Raw genomic sequence first — 23,325 nt, 5'->3', positions numbered from 1 at the left:
ATCAATTATCTGTAATGCACAAGTCATAACTGAGAGGTAAATATAATCCTGTCAGGGTCAGTGTTTAAAGATAGTCCTGCTCATGTTGCAAAAATTGCTAAAATACAAACCTGCAGACTGATTACAGATACTAATACTAATACTATAATTATACCCAGTCCAGGACTTTTACGCTGCTCAGAGTATGTTCTTATTATGCATATGTAATTCCTTTCTCCTGAAACACAATAACTTCTCTACTCTATCTATTGTGACAGCGATATAACATAGTATTTCATTGATATTTTGTCTTAATGGGATGCAGCAGATGCTCAGAAAACCTCTGTGTCTGTTTTTTTTTCACGTTGAAAGCACAGACGTTGAGAGATTCCATCAAAAGCCGAGCAGACAATGGTAGTGATGGTCTCTTTTATGTGTTGATAAATAGGCTGATTTACTGTTGTCCTTGTCCCGCTGTTATTAATTGCTTATTATCTCAGAGGTCTACCATCAGCACTTTTTCTTGAATAAGTCAACTTTTGTCCCCCAACGAATTGCTTAAGAGCACTATGTGGCAGAAGAAAGGGCAACCGGAGAGTTACCTTAAAAAATGACTCGGGTCTTCGATCCTTTCGACACTTAATATTGCTCTTTACTTGCTGCTGCCTCTGGCTTTTAACCCTCAGCTCTACTGCACACACACTTTTATTTTGTGGTGTTTTATACTTCTGCTGCTTTCATACAAAATATTATGAGTAGATGCTGTTGTATAAGTTTCATGCATGTATATAGTAGTGCTGCGATTGATTTATATTGTAGATTAACCTCTCAATTTTCTCAATTTACTGATTAATTGCGTCAGAAAATTGCCCAAAAGTGTTTTCTAAAGTTCACAACCACATCCCCAGATGATCAAAGATATTCAGTGTAGTGTTAATAGACAACGGCAAAGCTAGAAAATATTCATTCATATGTAAAAAGATGGAATTACTGATTATTACTGATGAACTGATTATTGGTTATCAGAAGAGTTAGTAGTTGACAACAAACTGATTAATCCTTGCAGCTCAAGGATGTATAGAAGAAAGACAATTACACTGTCAGATAACTGATTGATAAGCACAAAACTGAGCTTTTTTGTGCATTCATTTGTTTGTCCATCACCCTAAATTAGAAAAAAGATTGATCTGGTCCATAAATGTAAATTGTTCATTACCATAACCATTATTCTATTATAATTCTCACCAACCAGATTTACAACATTAGCAGGTTTTAGAGAAAACGAGTTTGGTTTAAACCATAAAGACTCAAACATCCAGTGCTGTCTAAAAGAATCTACGAATGTAAACTGTTTAATCTGTTGATTCTCTAATCCTATCAATACATGTAAATAATTGGTATAAAATACAGTTTGTCGTCTTTTCACGGTCATCAGATATGACCCATTTGGGCGTTCAGAGGCTCCGTAGTGATCACTGAAACACCACAATCTTCTACAACACTGATTCACCAGTAAAACCCTTAGAGTTGGATCAGTGACAGTGGATGGAGACACTGGGTTTATGTTCAGTTAATGATAGATTTTGCAGAACAAGTCACTTTTTCTTCAGTTTTCTCTGTTTCTGATATAATTACCCTCAACTATAATCTCAGCTTTTATGAACATTTACATTATTAGTGAATAAAATATCAATCAAAGTTTATTTATATAGCACTTTACAGCAACATGAAGAAGACCAAAGTGCTTTACAGCTAAAGACATGATTATAAGATAGAAACAATTTAGTCAAATACCATAAAACCATATAATACCGTATAAATGGTGATAAATTGCTTAAGAAAGGTTAAATAAAGGAAAAAAAGTCATTTAGGAACTGCCACAATAGTAGCACTGGGTCTGTATGGGTTAAGTTGAATAAAGTGATTTTCTTCATCTTTGCAGATGTTAACTGTATGAAACCAAATCCTCGTATATTTCTGTAACCAACATAGATGTACATATGTAATATGTTAGCAAATACAATCTCCCCTCCCCCCCAAGCTCCCATTGACTTACACTGAAATTGGCTGTAAAACTAAACGGTTTAGCCTTTTTTTTTTTTTTTTTTTAAACACTGTTTTCTTTGTGTTTTTCTGTTTTTCCTGTTGTTTGCAGTGTTGTTGTGATTTTCCTTTTTTTTCTTTTTTTTTTTTTTAACTGTGTTTTTAATGAGTTTTGACCATGTAACTGCGTGCCAAAAGGCAGCTGGACTCATTTAGAAAAAAAGAGCTCCAAAACAAAAACTACAGGGCCAAAATTTGAATACTCGTTCAGTTTGTTCCAGTTCACAGTTCATGTTCAACATCCTAAATCTCTTATTGATGTACATTCTGAGTGCCTTATTTAGTAAAACCTGTCAAACTTCAATTCCTCTTTTTGTCTTTTTCTATTATTCCACCTGTTTTGACCCTAAAACACAAAATAAAACAAAACCACTGAAGAAAAGGAACACAAGCACATCACAGCAGCTTTTATGACACTGAAACCGACACAATTCACAGCAGCACGTTTACCTGAAATAATGTTTCAGGGGTTAAAGGGTCAAACAAAATGCAGTCAAAAACCAAAAAAATATGAAGTATGGTTATAAACCATTTCTTCATTGATGTTACAGACTAATTCCTCCATCACCTCATGTCAGAATCATATGAAACTACTTACTGATGGATTCCCTTGGTCATGTTGCCCAGTGCTAGTCTCTACTGTGGAGGATTTTTGCTGTCAAAATACCATAAAAATCACATATTAAAGGTTCAGTGTGTGTGGTTTAGTGATACCTAGTGGAATTTACCCCTCCCCAGCCCCTCCTATGGTGCCATTGTCTACTCTGTGCTACAGGGAAAATAATGTGCTGCAACATGGTGGAGACGACCTGCTCCATTTATAGCTCTAAACAGCTTCTCATTTGCAGGCATTTATACACATGTAATCCAAAAATATTCCCTTCAACAGTTGCATCCTCCCTAAATTTTATGTACTAGGCCTGGTAAAGCACATCGGTGAGCTGTTGGACTGATGGATGGATTCTTTCATATGACCTGAGACTGAGACCCAGCAACGCATTTTTTTTCTTAGTTTCACAGCTTTACCTAAAAAAAAAAAACCTCTAAAAAATCTAATCATGGCAATCATTTAATGTAAAAAAGCTCAAACATTTACTTTCCTGGGTCTCAGGAGGATGTACCACTACAAATATTCTGGATAAATGTTCAACTTTGTGCCGCTTGAGTAAGGTTTGTTATAAACTACAGAGCCCACTCAGTTTTAAAATCGAACAAGATATTTTATATTGAAGTATAGATTGTACAAATGTCTGTTTTCAGTTGGACTTCCTGTGGGTGCCACTGAAATCAGAGACTGTCGACTGTATGGAGGTAAATGAACATGATGAAGATCTTTAAACGGGGTGCTTGTGCAGGTCTTCAAAGTCTTAAAAAGTATAGGATTTTGAAATGCTTGAAAAGTCTGAAATTTTTTGTGAAAGTCTTAAGAAAGTATGGAAAAAGTTTCTCTCATAGTTGAATTTCAGAGTATGTTCAAAGGCACATAACCTTGTAAGATAGGAAATACATGAGGAGAGCATCTAAAAAAGTAGATATGATTTCACTAACCAGTTGGTACTGGAATGATTCTTGTGAAACTGGTTTGTGTGATATTCATACACTTTTGTATATGAGTTTCATATGATTTGAAAACGTTTCTGTCAGTAAAACATAATTTACTGTAAATTATGCATTAATTCATTCACACGTTTATTAAAATGAACTTTTCTACTCAACACAACAGGTACAATCTCAACCAAAAAAGTAGGCACACAAGTATAAAAGTACATAAGTTCAAGGTCTTGGGGGGGGGGGGGGGGGGGGGATTTAAAAAGTCTGGAATTTTTATTTGGATAAAGAGCCTGTTAAACGGCTTCAAATTAACGTGTGTGTTATCTCTTAATGACTATGGAAATAAACATAAAGTACAATAATGGCATGTACAACACCAACCTTGTTCCTTGCCTTCGAGCTATGTCCTCATTCCCTCTGATTATAACGTGTATCTGCGCTGATCTATAAAACTATTATATTTTAGGAGACACAATAGCCAACCAAACAAGGATTGAGGCAATAAATAAAGGGCTCAGCCTTTGTCAGACAGAATCAGAGGCGAGACAAGCCTCTTAAAACTAGATTTATGTGCATTCAATACTGAGGCTGATGTATTTGTCTCTCTGATTCCCTGAAAGAGATATAAAGAATAAAAGAGTGAGGATGGAGGCCTTTTGTCAGCACAAACTATCTCACTGAGCCATGTATCATTATGACAATGAGTGATGGTGGACAAGGTGGTAGAAATCCACTTTGCACAGTCTAACAGTGCTCTTGTAGTTAATCCCTCAGCAGCTAGTTTGTAATTGGAACAATGTGGAACATCAGGGGCTGTAGTAGTGCAGTAATCATCTTTATGCTTGGCTTCATCGCTGATGCGTTCACTTTGCACCTCCAAGCCAATAATGGGATGAGAATTTCTCCTCCTCATTGACGTTGCTCTTTTAACCCATGAAATGAACGATTAATGCAGTGTCACAGGGGAAACCAACTGTTTATCTACTTCTGTTCAACTCCCTAAATGACAACAAGGAGGCTGGAGAACAAACTGTCAGTCAGCAGCGGCTTATGAAGAGGAAGGGCCACAAAATAAAGCTGTGAGCAAAGATAATCGGCCACTTTGCACATGTGCTCAAATCAATGTCGTGGCTGCAGTCGATGCACTTTTAAGGCAGGCATGTCGACAATGTTAAATATTACTACTGGTGTCAACAATGGAACAGCTGGAAATGGCAAAGCCTGTGCAAAAATGTTCCTATCAAAATGACAGACTGTTGAATGTCGGGTCCAAAAAAGTCATGTTCACTGACCACTGACCCTGTAGGGAAATTCAGCCTCTGCATTTAACCCCTCATAGTTCATACACAAGGGACCGACTCTAGATCTGTGCCAATAGGAACCAAGAACATCCAAACTCCACACACAAAGACCCTGCTTCCACTTACACTTGGTATATTTTTGTTATTTCACTTATTATTTGGTGACTTTTCTTCTCACAGCCATTTAGATACAAACAGATATTTGTTATTTGAGATTGATGGGAGGAGTTTGTTGAAATGTAAGTGTTAGAAATGGTTATATCCCCTCCCCCATAGCATAACTGCCTAAGTCATGCACTATATGGACAAAAGTTTTGGGACACACTGAATTCAGGTCTTTCTTTTCTAACAGGGGCTGGGATACAAAACAATAATTACAATATAGTCATAATATAGTTTTATATTGTGATAAATATCATTGCATTGGTTAGTTTGGTTTAAAATGTTATCTGTGCTTCCAAAATGCCTCAGAGATGGGTTTTACTTAATTTCACACAACACTGATTTTTTTTTTTTATGATTTTAAATGTTCTGCCTCTAAATTTCTAAAATATTTTTCATGCTCTGACTGTAACGGATAATTTTCTACCACAACTAACCATCTACTTTCTTCACATCTCACTTAGGTACACAAATCTCCCATTAAACTTTAAGGAAATATTAATGTTTATAAATTATATGGACAAAAGTATTGGGACACATCATGGCTATAGTTTGTAAGACATCCTCTTCATGCTGATTTGAGATAAAAACATCACTATTAATAATCAGTATAATCTAATATTTATCCCAATATAAAACTATATTATGACTATATTGTCATTATTGTTTTATATCCCAGACCCCTGTTAGAAAAGAAACACCTGAATTCAACACGTCCACATACTTTTGTCCAGATAGTGTATGACTTAGGTAATTATGCTATGAGGCTAATGATATGGAGGTTTCATCTGGGCCTCTTAAAATATAAAAGAGCAGAGTTTTAGGAGTTCCCAACTACATTTACTCTTCAAACACATCATCCTTCCAGACTGAACTTTACTCGCCTAATGATGACGTCATTGATAGTATGATTCATAGTGCGTATCATACATAGATGTATGTTACATATATCCATCCATGCTGTACATCATGTTACATAGATGTGAGATCATGGCTGATTTGAAGAGTTTCATCCAGAGCTGATTTACAGACGGTGTGAGTGCTGCTCCAGTTCGCTCATTAACTTGAGTCCGAGTCGAGCCGCTCTGCTTCTTTTCTCCAACAAAGCGGCGTTGAGGCGCTGAGGCTTCAGACTTACTGCTGCTATTGTGTTCTGAGGAGAAGGGAACATCAATCTTTTGTTTTAATAGTGTCTCATTCGTTCACATGCCAGCACTGCGAAATGAAGCAGTAATTACTGGCCTTAATTGATGTGGTTTTACCACCTCTGACAATACTTCAGCGCTCTCCTCCCCCTCACTGTATAGGCCCCACTGCTGTTGTTTGCACTATATTTCTGCATCTATTGATCGCTATTATGGTAAATCCGATGGGCACAATGGAACTCTATCAGCAAAATGCAGGTTAATTATCTCAGGGTCAACCACTTGAGATAATAATCTTTACAAAGAGCCGGCCGTTCTCTCTTTATTGCCTAACATTAAATTTCAAATACAAATTATTATCTGAGCCCCTTTATTTTGCTAATCAGGGTCCAGACTGGCAGTCATAAAACACACAATGACGGTCCATTTTCCACACACTGCATGAGTAAAGTTTTAAACAAGTCCACACTCACTGTTTTAATTTTGCCTGAAGCTCTTTTGTCTTTTATTTCTTGCCAGGTATAAATATTGTTAGCAGTTCATAAGGCCTGTAAAAAGTCCATCTGAAGTTCAACTTCATATGTATTAGGTTGTTAAATCACTTTAAAACTATATTAATTAGGTTTTATTTGCTGTAAACATTCTCTCATCAAAATCAGCAAAGTGTTTGTGTCAAAATCCTCATTATTAACATTACAAGGCGTGACCCATCACTTCTTCCCATATACAGTCGTGGAAAAAATTATTAGACCACCACTTGTTTTCTTCAATTTCTTGTTCATTTTAATGCCTGGTACAACTAAAGGTACATTTGATTGGACAAATATAATGATAACAACAAAAATACCTCATAACAGTTTAATTTCAGAGCTGATATCTAGCCATTTTCCATGTTTTCTTGATAATAACCAAAATCACTTAAGTTCTTACATCAATGGCTATGGCATTGTACTGACAAAAACAGTGCTTTTAGACATTCCATGTTTTCTTTTCTGTCTGTTTTAGTCACATGATACACACAGGAGTTAGTACTGGATTGCATAACCATTGTTTTTGATGACTTTTGATGGTCTAATAATTTTTTCTGCAGCTGTATATTTGCAGGACTTCCTACCTGTACCACGCATTTCTCTTCATATTTTTTTTATTTTCTTTTACTACAGACAGACAGATTAATAATATAGATAGACTTCTTAAAGAAAATTAAAGGAAAATTATTATAGCACAAAATCTAGATATTTTAACAGTTAATTTGATATTTGGTGACTCAGATTTTTTAATATAGTAAAAATAATATGTATAAGAGTGATATCAGCTTTTTCTATTCCAAACTGGCATTGTTTAATCAACCTATCATCCATATTATTCATACTCTACTTTATATTAAGCAAATAATTGTTTTCACTCATTCTTTCTCTTTTGAACATATTTTATATTCAGCTTTTAAGGTTCCTTTTGATGTAACCTGTACTTAGTAAGCAAAATTTGATCAATTTACTTGTATGTTGGAAAAATTGTACTGAACGTAACTATTTTTAATTACCATATTTCTACATAAAACAACAAGTATGTCACAGAACTTTGGCTTTTGCTCCAACGCTTTAATCAGAAATAGGTGATTTGTCAAATATCTGTATTAATTGTAGTAAAATTGTTTCAAAAGGGCATTAAAGCATCTATTAATCATTAAAATTAAGTGTCTGATGCCTTACATTGTCCTGTAAAAGATGAAAATGAAGAGTTCAATTCCCCTGTTCGTCTTATAAATAATATTTTCATAACTCGTTTTCAGGGATTTCACGTGAATGCACAAACAGGAAAATGAGAAACTTTAGTGGAAACTTTTCTTTCCTGCTGTTAACAGAACTGTCAGACATTTGACTGGCTCAAGATAAATTGGCCTTATAAGAAGGAGCAGAAGCCTATTGATGGGAGGAACTAAAGTTAATGGAATTGATTGTGGATATTGTGTTTGCTTTCTGCAGGGACTCCAGTGAATCGGATTCCTATCATGGCCAAGCAGGTGTTGGATCTCTACATGCTCTACAAGCTTGTCACCGAAAAAGGCGGCTTAGTGGAAGTCATCAATAAGAAAATATGGCGTGAGATCACCAAAGGCCTTAACCTCCCTACCTCCATAACCAGTGCAGCTTTCACTCTGCGAACACAGTGAGTACGAGTGCAGAAGGTAACCCCCCCCCCAAGGCTGCACACCACAGCTACAAGTATCCATGTTAGTTAGTGTCTAATGTCTGAAAGGACATGAACAAAAATGAGGCCTGAGGTACAAGGACACACATTAAGTCGACTCCTAAACTGCAGTAAAAGTGAAAAAGTCCATGAAATCTAAAGTCTGACGTTTCAACAGCTCAACCTCACATTAGATGAACTGAATGTGAAGATTATTATATTTATAGGTAGTATTATTATGATTTTAGTAGTAGTAGTATTTTATGATGATGATGATTATTACTATTACTACCATTATTATTGTTATTAGTATTATTATTATTATAGGTGGTATTAGTATGATTTTATTAGTAGTAGTAGTAGTATTTTATGATGATGATGATTATTATTGTTATTACTATTATTATTATCATCATTGCTATCATTATTATTATTATTATTATTGTTGTTGTTATTATTATTATTCAACTTCAAATCACGTCAGAAACATTAGCCTGAAAATGAGGAACTTTAACTTTCTTCCAATGTGCCAATCAGTTTTTAATGGCAGTAAAAGAACTCAAAACATGAGAATTTCTCTTCTCCATGATTCAGTGTCCTTTTAAGGGTTAATAAAGACTTATCACATCTTCACACTCTTTTTTCTTCCTAAACTCAGCCTTGGTGTTTGGTTAGATTCAGTCAGACATGAGTGACGACACAAAACTGGAAAAATGCCTTTGCTTTTGGTTTGAACCAAGAGGAGAGAGCTGCACAAGAAGTTTGAGTTTTTTGTGTATGTGTATAACTGGATTTTGCACATTGTGGTTTCATATGTTTATTTCTTATAGTCATGGTTTTATTATTGGAATGTTTGTTTTAAGCATAAACTGACTGATGGAAATCTCATCCAAGTTTTGTTTGTGTGTGTGTGTTTGTGTGCAGATACATGAAGTACCTCTACCCGTATGAATGTGAAAAGCGGGGGCTGAGCTCCCCTGGTGAGCTTCAGGCAGCTATCGACAGCAACCGACGGGAAGGTCGGCGTCAGAGCTATGGCTCCGCCCTCTTCAACTACTCTCCTGTGGGAACACCCACTCTCCTGTCCTCACCAAAGATGCAGATGTCCCACCTCCCCATGCCCACTCACAACAGTGGCCATATGTCCCAGGTGCCTGTCATTAAGAAAGGTACGACAGCAGCACACCACATACAATACACTACACACAACACACACACACAATATACAACACACACACAATACACAGAACAGAACACACATCACACCACACACAATACACAACACACCACACACAATACACAACACACTACACACACACCACACACAACATCTTCTTCTTCATGTTAGTCAGGTGGGCCGGCGCCCTAGCGCCCTCTATTGACCACCGCTGTCCACTAGCTGTTTAAATCCAAAGATCCTTCCTTCTAAGTTCTTTTGTCGACCAAACCAGAGTCCTTCTACTGTTCAATACACTCATGAATGGATCAGTTTAATGACACTGAAAAAGCTCCTGCACAGGGTGATAGTATTTAGTAAAAAATTAATAAATACATTTACGTTTTTTATCTGTTCTGCTGCAACATAGAACAAACTGAACTTAAATAAACTCCAAATGTATATATATATATATATATATATATATATATATATATATATATATATATAAAAAAGACTCTCATTTATTATGATTTGATGAGTTCTGTACTTTTCTCTGTATTTTTTTGTCATTATACCATCATATCAGTGCTTGAATTACCTACGTGCATGTAATAATACATATACCTTTGACAGCAGTGTTAGAGTTTTCACTAAAAGAAATCAGCCACTGTGAATGAGCGCTATAGAAACTAACACTTGGTAAGTTTCCAACTAAATTTCTGGCACATTTTCAGATAATCCAATTTTGAGTGTTTGTTCATGTTGTCGTAATCCCACTTTAAAACTTTTCCTTTTAGATGTAATATGATGGTAGCGTATTTCCTGAACAGTTTTTTTGGAGGGGGAGAGGGATTTTGACAAAACCCTGAATGCTTCTGACAGTTTTTGACCCTTGAACCAAACCACTGATCTGGATCATGTATCTCAAAACTGGCTCACCAAAGGATCCAATCCAGCCCGTGGGATGAATTTGTGTAATGCAAAATTTACACTGAAGATATCAACAGTCGCAGGTGGTAAATCATTGTTGTTCAGGTTCCACATATAGACCAGTTCAATCTCATGTGCATCGGATCGGTAAAATACTAACATAATAATCTATAAATAATAATTACTCCAAAGTTTTAAGTTATTTTTCTTAAGAAGTTTCAGGTTGTATAAGGTTGTCCAGGTTTTTCCACATTTTCATACTATGATTTATACTTTTTTTACTCTAAAACATAGAGAAAAGTTTGAAGTTGTTATTATTTATAGGATATGGATAGATACTTTATTGATCCTTTGCAAGAAAGGAAATTGCTTCGTTACAACAACAGCACAAGATGTAACAGGCTGCCGCATCACCGGCGCCATAAATCTTGACAGAAGATAATAATGCAAAGCACAAGTATAAGACATCATACAGTTTACACACAGTACACGTGGACACATGCTGGAATTTTTTCATGGATTTGAAGGGAATCGGGGGACAGTGTGAATAATTAGGCCGACTGCAGACGTGAGGGTGGGGGGGGGTGGGGGTGGGGAATGGGAGCTGCATGAACTGTGTAGTATTATGTTATTATTGTATTGGTCCAGCCCCTTTGAGATCATATTGGGCTGAATGTCTGGTGTTTGTTCCTGCAGGTCTTTATACTGTTTATTTCTTGTATTAATCCAATGAACAATGCAACACTGACACATGCACTTATTCAGTTTTCCACTTATTTGCATTTACCTTTTAATGATACACCAACGTGGCCATTTCTCCCAAACGTAAAAGCCTTTTTTTTTTTACTTTTATTGGAAAAACAAATAAAACTATCTGTATAAAATCTCACTCCCTGTTTGCACAGCTAATTATCATATGAGGATTTATTATGAACCAAATATATCCCACTAGAAAAACATCACGTGTTGATTGGTTATGTTGATCCGTCTGATGAAACATAGCCTGGTGGAGATGAATAACAGCAGATATTCAACCTTTTTATAGTTAAAGGTTAATTTTGGCTGTCAAGTAATTATCAGCACAAATTCTTTTTCTGTCATTTGGTGGATGATTCATTTCCTCCTCCGTGAATACATTGTCACAGAACAGATTGCACGTGTATTACACTCATCACAACATCTTGACACATTATTGCATGAAGCCACTTAAAGAGAAGTCACTGCGTTCACATGTTAGAGATTGATTTCACAATAGCTGCCCCGTTTCCATCCATTCATACTCATGGAACCTGTGGCTTCTATGGTCACTCACCCAAAGAGGAAACATCTTGCAGGACTTCCTCAAATTAACACGGATCATTTCCGAGACACACTAATATACCACAAAGAGCCCAGCAGCTCTGCGATTACAGTAGTCATGTGTTAGACTGACCATATTTACACTCAGTGATTTAGCAGCATTTAGCATTAGACACATTTTACACCCATTAACAATGTAAAAATCTGAGATCCCAATATTCACAGCGAGTTCTGCATCAGTGTCACCAGTTGCTGTTTTTTTTTTTTTTTTTTTTTTTTTTTAATTCAAATGAAGGTTAGGTTACACAGAGTCAACCAAAACTCCAGAAATAAAACTGGAAATAAAAGAAGTTATTAAATTTTTGACAGAAATCACAGTTATGATTAGCAATAAACAAATGAGCCAAATGAGGAAAACATAATAATGTCATTAAATTGAACAAAAAATTAACAGATGAATCAATAAAACAAACAATAAATTAAAAAATCTACAACACGGTTTTGACTCTCGGGCCGCTGATCTAGTGTGTTGCACTGATATGATACAAGTATTGGACTGAGATCTACTTGGCAATTTGTATTTATTTACTTATTTTTGATACTGTATGTGTTACACAGTTTGTTTTCTGATGTTTGTTCGGGTAGAAACTGTCCCAGAATTATTCATAAGAAATGACTTGAATATATGGGACAAAATTAGGACCAGAGATCCCAACGGCATCAGTCCGTCACAGTCATATAGATGTAATGAAACATCTCTATCTCTGTGTTGTTGTCCTTTTCAGAGGAGTCCCTGTTGGCCCCCTGCCTGCCCAGCCGGATGGCCCTCCCCATGTCCCCCAGCAGCCAACAGGCAGCAGCCGTGGCCGCGCAGGCGGCGGCGGCCCAGGCAGCAGCAGCGGCCCAGGCAGCAGCAGCGGTGCAGGCAGCTGCTCTGGAGCAGCTCAGAGAGAAACTGGAGAGCGCCGAGCCTCCGGAGAAGAAGATGATGATGATGGCAGAAGAGCAGCAGAGGATCATGCAACACGCGCTGCAGCAGAACCTGCTGGCCATGGCCTCGCAGCTGCCCCTCAACATCAAAGTTAACAACAGAGGTGAGACTGCACTCAGGGTCTGGACTCTGGGTCTGGGCTCTGGATCTGGGCTCTGGATCTGGGCTCTGGGTCTAGGCTCTGGGTCTAGGCTCTGGGCTCTGGGTCTGGACTCTGGGCTCTGGGTCTGGGCTCTGGGTCTAGGCTCTGGGTCTAGGCTCTGGGTCTCAGCTCTGAGTCTGGACTCAGGATCTGGACTCAGGCTCAAGACTCTGGATCTGCGGTCTGGGTCTGGACTCAGGGTCTGGATTCTGGATCTAAGCTCTGGGTCTGAGCTCTGGGTCTAGACTCAGGATCTGGACTCTGGGTCTAGGCTCTGCAGACTCTCAGACCCAGACCAGATGCACAGTATCTGAATATGTTCTTTAAATGACAGAATACTGTGTAATATCAGGTTTGAAACTGAATACTTTAGCCAAAATAATGACTTTAACCCAGCCACGATGAACAGAAGACAGTTAAACCATGCTGTGATCTCAGTGTGTTTTCATTTCTTCAAAAAGATTAAATGCATAAGTTTATGTCTTTAAACCAAAGTACAACACAGCGCTGATCAAAGAACTTCTACAATAATAAAAATAAAGATAGAAATTTGGAAATTAAATAAATTAGAAGCATTTTTGGGAACCAGGATTTTAAATCCACTTGAGTGCATTGAAATACTGCATTTTCATTTTTGATTTCATTTGTAAAAAGTCAAAATACATATAATTATAGAGTTCTGAGGGGGTTTTATTGCCAAAATAAATATATTACTGGTAAGAATAAAACAGAAGTATAATCCTGATAATAATGTGAAAGACAGTCATTTCTTTGTCTGATATTATTTCAGTGTTGAAAGTCACTTGAGCGCTGGCTGGGAAATTAATTACGCTTTTGCAGTGTAAAGCCTTTTTTCTCCTGTATACTTTAAGATCATATGTGCATTGAGTTTACCTTGTTTCAGACGTAAATGACAGTGTGTCTGCAGCCATGGGTGGTGTGTCCAAGTCAGTTAATAGCCCTGCCTGAGAAATACCTGAACCGCTAATGTGCACATACTTCATCATATCACATGTGTAATTTGATGCAGAGCTCCACAGATGTTATAGAGAAATAGTTTCACCTGACAACGGCGTGTCATGAGTAAAAATACCCGTCTGGCCGGGGCCGGGGCTGCAGGCTGCATGGTTCATGACAAGCCATAAGTCTCATATGACTTAATGATAGAGGCTAAAGGAAGAATAAGGAGCCTATCTGCTCAAGTGTGATATCATTTCTGTCTGCATCACTGCCGCTTGCGTATTAGTCATAATAGCAGGCTTTGCACGTGATACGTGATGGAAAAATGAGTGAGAATCTTTCTCAGGTTAATTCCCACGCTGGTCGTCTGACTCCGGCCCTCACATATAAACACTGTCATTTAAAGATTACATCCAAACACTATTATTTGTCTCCGCCCTCATGCACTTAGACAGATAAATGTGTGTTTACACATGGTTTGATATTGCAGCCGTTCTCTGAGATCACTGCATGGCACTGACTGTGTATTCTTAACCCGTTATGGTTCACTCATAGAAATGCTCTGAAATTCAACATCTCAACCTTAGTGTGATACTGGAGGACATGACAAGACTTTGTTACTTTTGTGAATTTTTTCAAATTTTTTATTGTTATGTAGAAAATCAAGGTCAGTGAAGTTACCATATTTGGTTCCTTACCTGTAAATGGTAAAAAAATAATAATAATACAAGAAGTAGCTCTATATAAAAAGAAAAAACACATGCAAGGTGAAGGGAGCATGAACATTAGAACGTTATTTTTACATTATAACAACATAAGTGCTGATACAGACTCCTGTCAACATCCACATTATGACTTAGAACAGGGGGGTCAAACTTATGTTAGTTCAGGGGCCACATACAGCCCAATATGATCTGAAGTGGGCCGGACCAGTAAAATAATATCATATTAACCTATAAATAATAAACCCATTTTTTCTCTTTGTTTTAGTGTGAAAAAAGTAAAATTACATCGTGAAAATATGAATAACCTGAACTATTCTTAAGGGGAATAAGTGGAATTTCAACAATATTATGTTTCAGTCAGAACTTACAGATCACAGTAGATCTGTCAATGAAAAAGATATTTACTAACAGGCAGAATATCTTTAATTTTTCTTGAGACATTTCAGGTTTTTCATATTCCTTCAGGTTATTCACATTTTATTACGAAACAGTAGTTGGTAAATGTAAATATTTTCATACTGTAATTTTACTTTTTCTCATTAAACCAAGGACAAAATGTGTAGTTGTCATTATTTATAGGCTATTATTGTATTATTTTACTTGACATCACATTGGCCTGTATGTGGAACCTGAACAAAAACCAGTTCAACACCATCAGCTGTTAATATCTTTAGTGTAATTTTTGCACTTCGCAAATTCATCCCACGGGCCAGATTGGACCCTTTGGTGGCCCAGTTTGTATGTTTGACACCCCTGACTTAGACCATTATTCCTTACATTAGTACCATTACTTCATGGTACCTAACAAAGCAGGTACACTCACTGTTCATGCAGAGGTGGACCTTACAGACCCCATAGACCACATAGGACCTGAGACTGTTGACTCACTGTCTTCACCTTAACTGCTGCCGTCACTGTCTTGAAATGACCAAAAATAGTCACTTGCCGGACAAAGGGTTAACATGTCTCGTATTTCAAACCCAGTATTTTTTTTTTTTATTCCGCCAAAGTTTTTTTGCGGCTGAGGATTCATCCATAACTGAGGTGTACAAACGGCTGTAACATCTTTTGACAGTTCTTTCTCCCAGAACTCTTTAATAAAGCTCTCCTTATCCTGTCACTCTCTGAATTATCACCAATACTCAACCGAGCGCTCCTCTTGCTTCTTCTGTTCCCTTTCTAAATGCTCATATTGAGTTTTTCCCTCTCTCGTTCTCTGCCTCCTCTCTTGACAGATGATAGACAAGAGACTGCATTGAACCTGTCTACCAACGGCATTAGCAGCATCAACATGTCAATAGAAATAAATGGAGTTGTCTACACAGGTAAATAGAGGGGCCGTTTGCTGATGTAATTGCAGGCAGGAAATTCAATAAGTTATAGCAGCACCCTGGTGGTTAGTCCTCTACGCAATTTGATGTCTTTGCTATAAAATCCATCGTAATGAAGTGGCAGTCCAATAGAGTTAAAAAAGTTAAATATCTCAAAATTGGGCCTGTGGATTTGAGGTCAATGGGGCTTATTGTCTTACACTGCTGCCAAGTGTGTGTGTGTGTGAGTGTGAGTGTGTGTGTGTGTGTGTGTGTAACTACCGCCCCTATACTTTAACATGTCTGGTGGCTTCACATCAGACCAGTATTTAACAGCCACACTCCTGCCTTGATCCAGTTCATCATGTCACTCACTTTAAGCAGATGAATATACTGGAATATAACGAATATAAACAAGGCTTACGCTATCGGGGGCCGACAGCGAGGATATATCCCCCAAATCCTCCCCAGTTTTCTGCTATATATAAATCTATCCACAATAACACTGGTCTACAGTTTTTAAGAAATGATCTGCCTCGGAGATTAAATGCGCTAAATAAATGTAACGTATTTTCATCTTCTTTCTTTTTTTTCAGTTCTGTTTTTATTAGTATTTTCCATGGTTTGCATATTTATTCACATCGCAATTCACCATTCTCATCCATTCATCTGAAAATTACAATTGAACCTCACAGCAATACTTCCGTGATTACACTGACAATACAAATAAGGATGGTTGGTCCTATCTCTGCAATATCAAAGATGTAATTTTAATCTTCTTTCGAATGTTTTTATTAGAGCACATTGTCATACAGTTACATGTTTACTGCATACACATCGCGTGTGGGTTTTTTACATCCATACAGACAAATGTGCTGTTAGGTCATAATGCACTCTTATTGTTTTCTTTGAACATATAATAATAGATGAAGAACACGAGGTACCAAACACAAATGTGTCACATATTTTAACCCTTTCATGCATGAATTATGAGAACCTTAATCATGATTTTTTTTCCTGAGTGTTTTTATCCCTCTTTAGGCATAAAAATAATAATTCTATTGATTTTTGTTAGCCTATTTTTATGGAGTTACAAAAATGTCCACTCAGCTGGACACCATGCATTTAGTTTTAGAACCAAAGAAACATGTATTTACTGATATACTGTGTGAAAACTATGAAATAAAAATTTTTTTAATGCTGCTAATCTGATGTTTTCTCATATTTTAACATACCTGCATGGAGATAATATGCAAAAAAAAAAACCTGTTAATTACAGTCTAATAACAATTAGCAGTTTTTTTACTCTCAAACATCTTGCTGCAGATCAGGTTTATCTAGAACAGCAAAGTTACAGTAATGGTATGAATGTCAGTGTATAGGATGATGCATAAGCGTCCACTGTGTTGGCTGATATGGAACTAAAACAACAAAATCAATGAATATACAAGAGAACACTTTTAAACAGCTGTCCACTGTAGTGACCAGTGTGCATGAAAGGGTTAATAAGATTAATTGGAAAGCAGTGACAAAAGTGTTGGTTTGCTGATGTTTTCAAGGTATATGATAAAGTGTTATTACACATATATATTGGTTTATGTACATTTATACAATAGATTTATAAATCTTCCACTAGATAGTACCTGCAAAGTAATTAAAGTTTATTTATAAGGCGCTTTTCACAATTAAAAATCACAAGTGCTGTACATAAGATGGGTGCAATAAAACAACATAAGAATAATTTCATAAAATAAATAAAAAGGATAAATCCAGCAGCCAAAAGCTTTCCTAAATAAAAATGTCCTGAGTTGCTTTTTAAAGGTCCCGTATTATGCTATTTTTCAGTCACATCATATAGGTCTCAGAAGCCCAAAAACATAGTATTTAAGTTTGTTCGCCCCAAAACCATCCTTTGTTCGGAGTTTCAGCAGTCGAAAAAGTCCCTCTCACCAGCCCTGCTCAGAACAGAATGTTTCTGGGCCTGCTTCCGGGTATGCAAATGAACGCATCTGTCCACGCCCACTCCCCCTCCCCTCTCTGGGAGAGGACGCGGCTTACGCTAGCGGTAGTACGCGCTAATGTTGACTGTGAAGCCATGGCTCTCTCGTCTACAATACACATGTCTCAGACAGAACGTCTTTCCAAACACTGGCTTTCTTTGCCTTGAGGCGTGATTGTGCCCCGACGGAAAACGGCGGTGTTGTGTCGGGTTCGTGGACCTGACACGGAAAGACGCCTGCCGCCACTAATGCAGGCAGCTGCTAACAAGCTTGATGCTAACTATACTGATGCCAACCACAAAAGGCCCGTGTTCAAAGTAGTTCTGTTGAATGTCTCTCGATATTATCAGCTCTTGCATGTTAACGGGGACGCAAACGTTAGCAGCAGTAACCGAGCTATGTTAGCTGCCATGCTAACGTTAGACGTACACATCAACAACCACCAGCTTATCCGTAATGTAGGGTTATGCAGTAAAGATACAAAAAAATGATCAGAACTCACATCTCCCACACTTGTACTTGGGTCACGAAGCGTTGGTACTGCGTCCTTCTGGATTCGGAGTCTTTGTGCTAAGCCGGAGCTGTATGGGCCCATGTTCGAAAAACACTCGTCCGTGAAATGCCGGGCACACACATACAAGCGTTTGGGAATGTAGTTTGGTCCATGACCATCACAGATAGAATCCAGACACTTTTTACGGAGAGGCTCGGAAGTGGGAGCAAAAATAAACTATCGTGTTGGTGTGTGCAGCCAACAACACCACAACTTGCATGTCTCGCCTTCGCCATGTTTGTTGTCCAAGAGGTACTTTGCCAGGGTGGGGCTCACCTTTTCATGCAGGGTGGGGGCACAGTCAGGGGGAGGAGTTAAATCCGCTTATGTCGTCATAAGCGGACCCAACTCAAACTCGGCCGTTTGAGCAGGCATTTTCACAAAATGTGGTGTAGCAAGGCAGGGAGGAAACAGACAGTTTTCAAATTCGAACCTCATAATGAGACTACTGCAACACACAGTACTATAAGAAAACTTTCACAAAGTGAGATTTACATAATACGGGACCTTTAAAGTGAATGTATTGTCATGTGCAGACAGTGTTTTGAAGTCGATCTGGTTGCTCTGAAACTAATATTCTTTTGGTGTTAAACCCATTCTCTCATGTTAATTCTTGAATTTCACATTTTGACCCATCACACACATCACATGTATATACTGTGAGGACAGTGTGCACTAGTTTTTATTTCCAGTTTAACCCATAAAGACCCAAACATCCACCGTTGACCAAAACCATCCACTGATCTAAACTGTTTCATACCTCTTGTTCCATTAATCCTATCAATAATTGTAAGTATTTGGTGTAAAATATAGTTTGTCATCTTTTCATGGTCATCAGATATGACCCATTTGGACGTTCAGAGGCTCCGTAGTTACCATGGAAACACAGTCATCTTCTACAACACTGATTCACCAGTAAAACCCATGGAGTTGGATCAATGACAGTGGATGAAGACGCTTGGTTTATATTCAGTTAATGATATATTTTACTGAAAAATCCTTTTTTTTTTTTTTCAGTTTTCTCTGTTTTTGATATAATATCCCTCAACTTTAATCTGAGCTGTTATGAACATCTACATGATCAGTGAATTAAATATAGGAAAATACATGATTTACACTGAAAAAACATGAAATAAAGAGGGTAATATCACAATAAATGATGATAAGTCACATAAGAAATGTTAAATACAGAGAATTGCCACAAAAGTAGCACTGGGTCTTTATGGGTTAAAGGATGATGTTTGGTCCAAATGATTATTTTTGGTTTTAAATTACTCATAACAGATGCAATAGGACATCTCACAGTCTTGCTGTTTTTTTTGTTTTGTTTTGTTTTTGTTTTCATTTGAGCATTGAAATTATGGGCAAAAAGTGTGTTGTAACGCAAGTGCCATTGAACACGTACCGAGTAAAATATTACTGAAAATTGATTAGTAATGCCTTACACTACTGCATTACAGCAAAAAGTAATCTGTTACTGTAATGCATTACTTTTGTAACTCATTACTCCCAACGCTGATGAGAACAGGATGAATTTGGATCAAGTCAAGTGAAATAAATAAAGCACAGGCAGTTTATTTTTTGACAGATGTATGATACAGTATTTTCTTGTCTGATCACATGACCCCTCATTTATGCGGCGTCTCCTAAACTCCACCCTAAACTCTGGTCCTCAGGCGTCCTGTTCGCTCGGCAGTCGGCCATCGCAGGGATGACGGGACACCGTGGCAAACACAGCAACTGCCAGACTCAGGGAAAGACCAGTCCAGGTCTGCCTGTGCAGTTCCAGCCGTCCTGCTCCTCTTCCTCCTCCTCCTCCTCTTCCTCCTCCTCCTTACTCCATGGACACAGAAACTCCTCCCCCTGAGTTTCTTGTCCATCCTCGTCCTTCTGTTCGTCTCCTCCTCCCACTTCACCTGGGGGGGCATCTCCTTTCAAAGACAGCAAGCAGCCCAAGATCAGCAGATCATCAGTAGTTTTCGAAGGTGTCTTTTCCCTCCAAACCCTGTAGGTCAGCAAACAACAGAGTCAAAAGCAACAAAATATGTTTGTACAGACTTCGAGCCCTGTACCGACGCCACTTCCTGCTCCCAGGCTTTGAATTACAGGTGTGTTTTGGGGACATTTAACATTTGTGTGTTGATAATTGTCTGTCAAGTTCTCGTCTTCTCATTGTGGAAAAAAAAAGCATCAAAGACAAAGCCAAACGAATCCTCCCTCATGTGCACAAATACAATCAAAACCACAGAGCCGCTGAACATCCAGCCCATCTTATGTTCTCCATGTTCTGAGAGCCGATACCAAAGAAGAAATCCAATGTATGCCGGTTCACTTCCAGCATGTACGACGACATATAAAGCACAGTCAGAGAGGACGTCCGATTGTCTAAACTGATTCACAGAAGGTTCTCATCGACATCTGTCCTTAAAGCTAATGCGGTTTCACCAACAGTGCTAACAGCTGCGGCTGACTGCTGATGTGAGTCCAACACACAAAAAACATCTGTAGTCACAGCACGTCCTCTAAACATTAACAAGAATTGCACAATATTATATCAACAGTTGTTTTCCAGAAAACCAGCCAGTGAGCCAATTTCCAATGACGCTAACGTTGAAATATACTGTAGCTTCAGCCACGACTGACAAACAGTATGTCCCATTTCCATATTATGCAGTATACTACACATAGAATACATACTAAAGAAATATAGGATAAATATAAATGCATAGTAATAATCTGATCATAAGGAACTTCTTTTTCTAGACCAAACACTGGTGCAAATGGAGACTTTTAATCAATAATATCAACCTGATCAGCTGTAATATCACAGTTTTTTATTGGCAGCAACACAACTAACTGCACCACCAGTTATGTATAGAGTATAATATGCATCTGGGACATTAGCTGCACAGATGTCAAGACTTTTGATTTTATTTTTTGGGTTTTTTTTGCCCATCCAGCCAGTCAGCCAATTTTCAATGATGCTAAAGTTGAAATATACTGTAGTTTCAGCCACCACTGACAAACAGTATGTCCCATTTCCATATTATGCAGTATACTAGGCATAGAATACATACTAAACATACTAAAGAAAAGTAGAATAATTCATAAACCACTGTATAATAATAAATATAAATGCATAGTAATAATCTGATCATAAAGAAGTTCTTTTTTTCTTTTTCTGGAACAAACACTGGTGCAAATGGAGACTTTTAATCAATAATATCAACCTGATCAGCTGTAATATCACAGTTTTTTATTGGCAGCAGCACAACTAACTGCACCACCAGTTACGTATAGTGTATAATATGCATCTGGGACATAAGTAGAAGGTTTGACTGTGTTAGCTGCACAGATGTCAAGATGCTAAAGTTGAAATATACTGTAGCTTCAACCATGACTAACAAACAGTATGTCCCATTTCCATATTATGCAGTATACTCTGCATAGAATACATACTACAGAAATATAGGATAATAAACATAAATGCATAGTAATAATCTGATCATAAAGTAGTTTTTTTTTTTTTTCTTTTTCTGGAACAAACACTGGTGCAAATGGAGACTTCTAATCAATAATATCAACCTGATCAGCTGTAATATCACAGTTTTTTATTGGCAGCAGCACAACTAACTGCACCACCAGTTTTGTATAGAGTATAATATGCATCTGGGACATTAGCTGCACAGATGTCAAGACTTTTTTTTTTTTTTTTTTTATGGTCTACCAAACAGCATGTGAACATTTGTCGACAGTCCCATGCGTTGGTGTTGAGGCAGCTGTGGTGTTCATGGTACATGTAGAAATGCACAAAGAGCACAGCCAATCAGCGTTGGCATCAGGACGTGCAAACCCTGCTGCCGCTGTGGGTATTACACCTGGAACACCTTTATGGAAGACTGCTGAGGATGGATTTATCTTTGTTTTTGGGTTATTTTAAGTTTGCTTTTTTTAAGGCAACATGAGCATCTCAGGCATTTACCATGAGATGTCCACGATCATAAGAAAATTATTTTTTTTTTGTTTTCATGAAACCCTAACCGTAAACCAGGGTTAGGATTTAGGTCAGAATAAGGCCCGATGTGTATGTATTAGACTTCATTTGAAAGGGAACATTTTCTAGCTTTTGTGTTTTATATGTGGCTGAAACACAACCTAAATTACACTGCCTGACCAAAAAAAAAAAGGTCGCTCATGTAATATTTGACTGCACCACCTTAGGTTGTGATTACAGGAGACATTCACTGTGACATCTGTTTTGACACATAATGCTTATGTAGTCACAATAAGGTTTATAATATTTTTTCCATTCATATTTGCGTTAATTGTTGATTATTGATGGTAGAGAATTGGACCACTGCATCAAGTCTTCATTACATCCCAAATTAGAGTCTGGACTTTATGGAGGCTAATCCATGTGTGTAAAGGATGTCGCATTCTCCCTGAACCATTCTGTTACAAGCCTGATGATCCTGATCAGTCCTGGCATCGTCCAATCTTTTGGACATTAAAGACATAAGAGGACACTTACTGCATTTAGAGTTAAATAAACAGCCTGGACAAAAAAAAAAAAACAGTCGCATATGCAATATTTCACTGCACCTTTGGTTTTTACAGGAGACATTCACTGTGACATCTGTTTTGCCACATAATGCTTATGTAGAGTCACAAATCACTATAAGGTTCATAATATTATAGATATATAACTTTAGAGGACACTTACTGCATCAGTTAGAGCTAAATAACCTGTTCCAGCTGAAACATTATTAACCACTGCAGTACCTACCCTTGGAAGGATCTGAACTATTTGCTGAGTTAAATCCAG

The 23,325-nt window shown here is 37.6% G+C and overlaps 1 protein-coding gene across 1 annotated transcript in view; it reads left to right on the top strand.

Moving 5' to 3' along the window:
- arid3c (AT rich interactive domain 3C (BRIGHT-like)) overlaps positions 1-20,382 on the top strand; it is a 125,214-nt gene extending 104,832 nt beyond the window's left edge. The window contains exons 4-8 of the mRNA XM_030143221.1: positions 8,227-8,410; positions 9,356-9,600; positions 12,605-12,913; positions 15,873-15,962; positions 20,177-20,382. Of these exons, the coding sequence (XP_029999081.1) occupies positions 8,227-8,410; positions 9,356-9,600; positions 12,605-12,913; positions 15,873-15,962; positions 20,177-20,367 (1,019 nt within the window). The 3' untranslated portion in view covers positions 20,368-20,382. The remainder of the gene's footprint in view (positions 1-8,226; positions 8,411-9,355; positions 9,601-12,604; positions 12,914-15,872; positions 15,963-20,176) is intronic.
- The last annotated feature ends 2,943 nt before the right edge of the window (positions 20,383-23,325 follow it).

Source organism: Sphaeramia orbicularis, chromosome 9 (genome assembly GCF_902148855.1).
Source record: "Sphaeramia orbicularis chromosome 9, fSphaOr1.1, whole genome shotgun sequence".
Taxonomy (NCBI): Eukaryota; Metazoa; Chordata; class Actinopteri; order Kurtiformes; family Apogonidae; genus Sphaeramia; species Sphaeramia orbicularis.
This window is presented reverse-complemented; position numbering and strand designations above follow the sequence as displayed.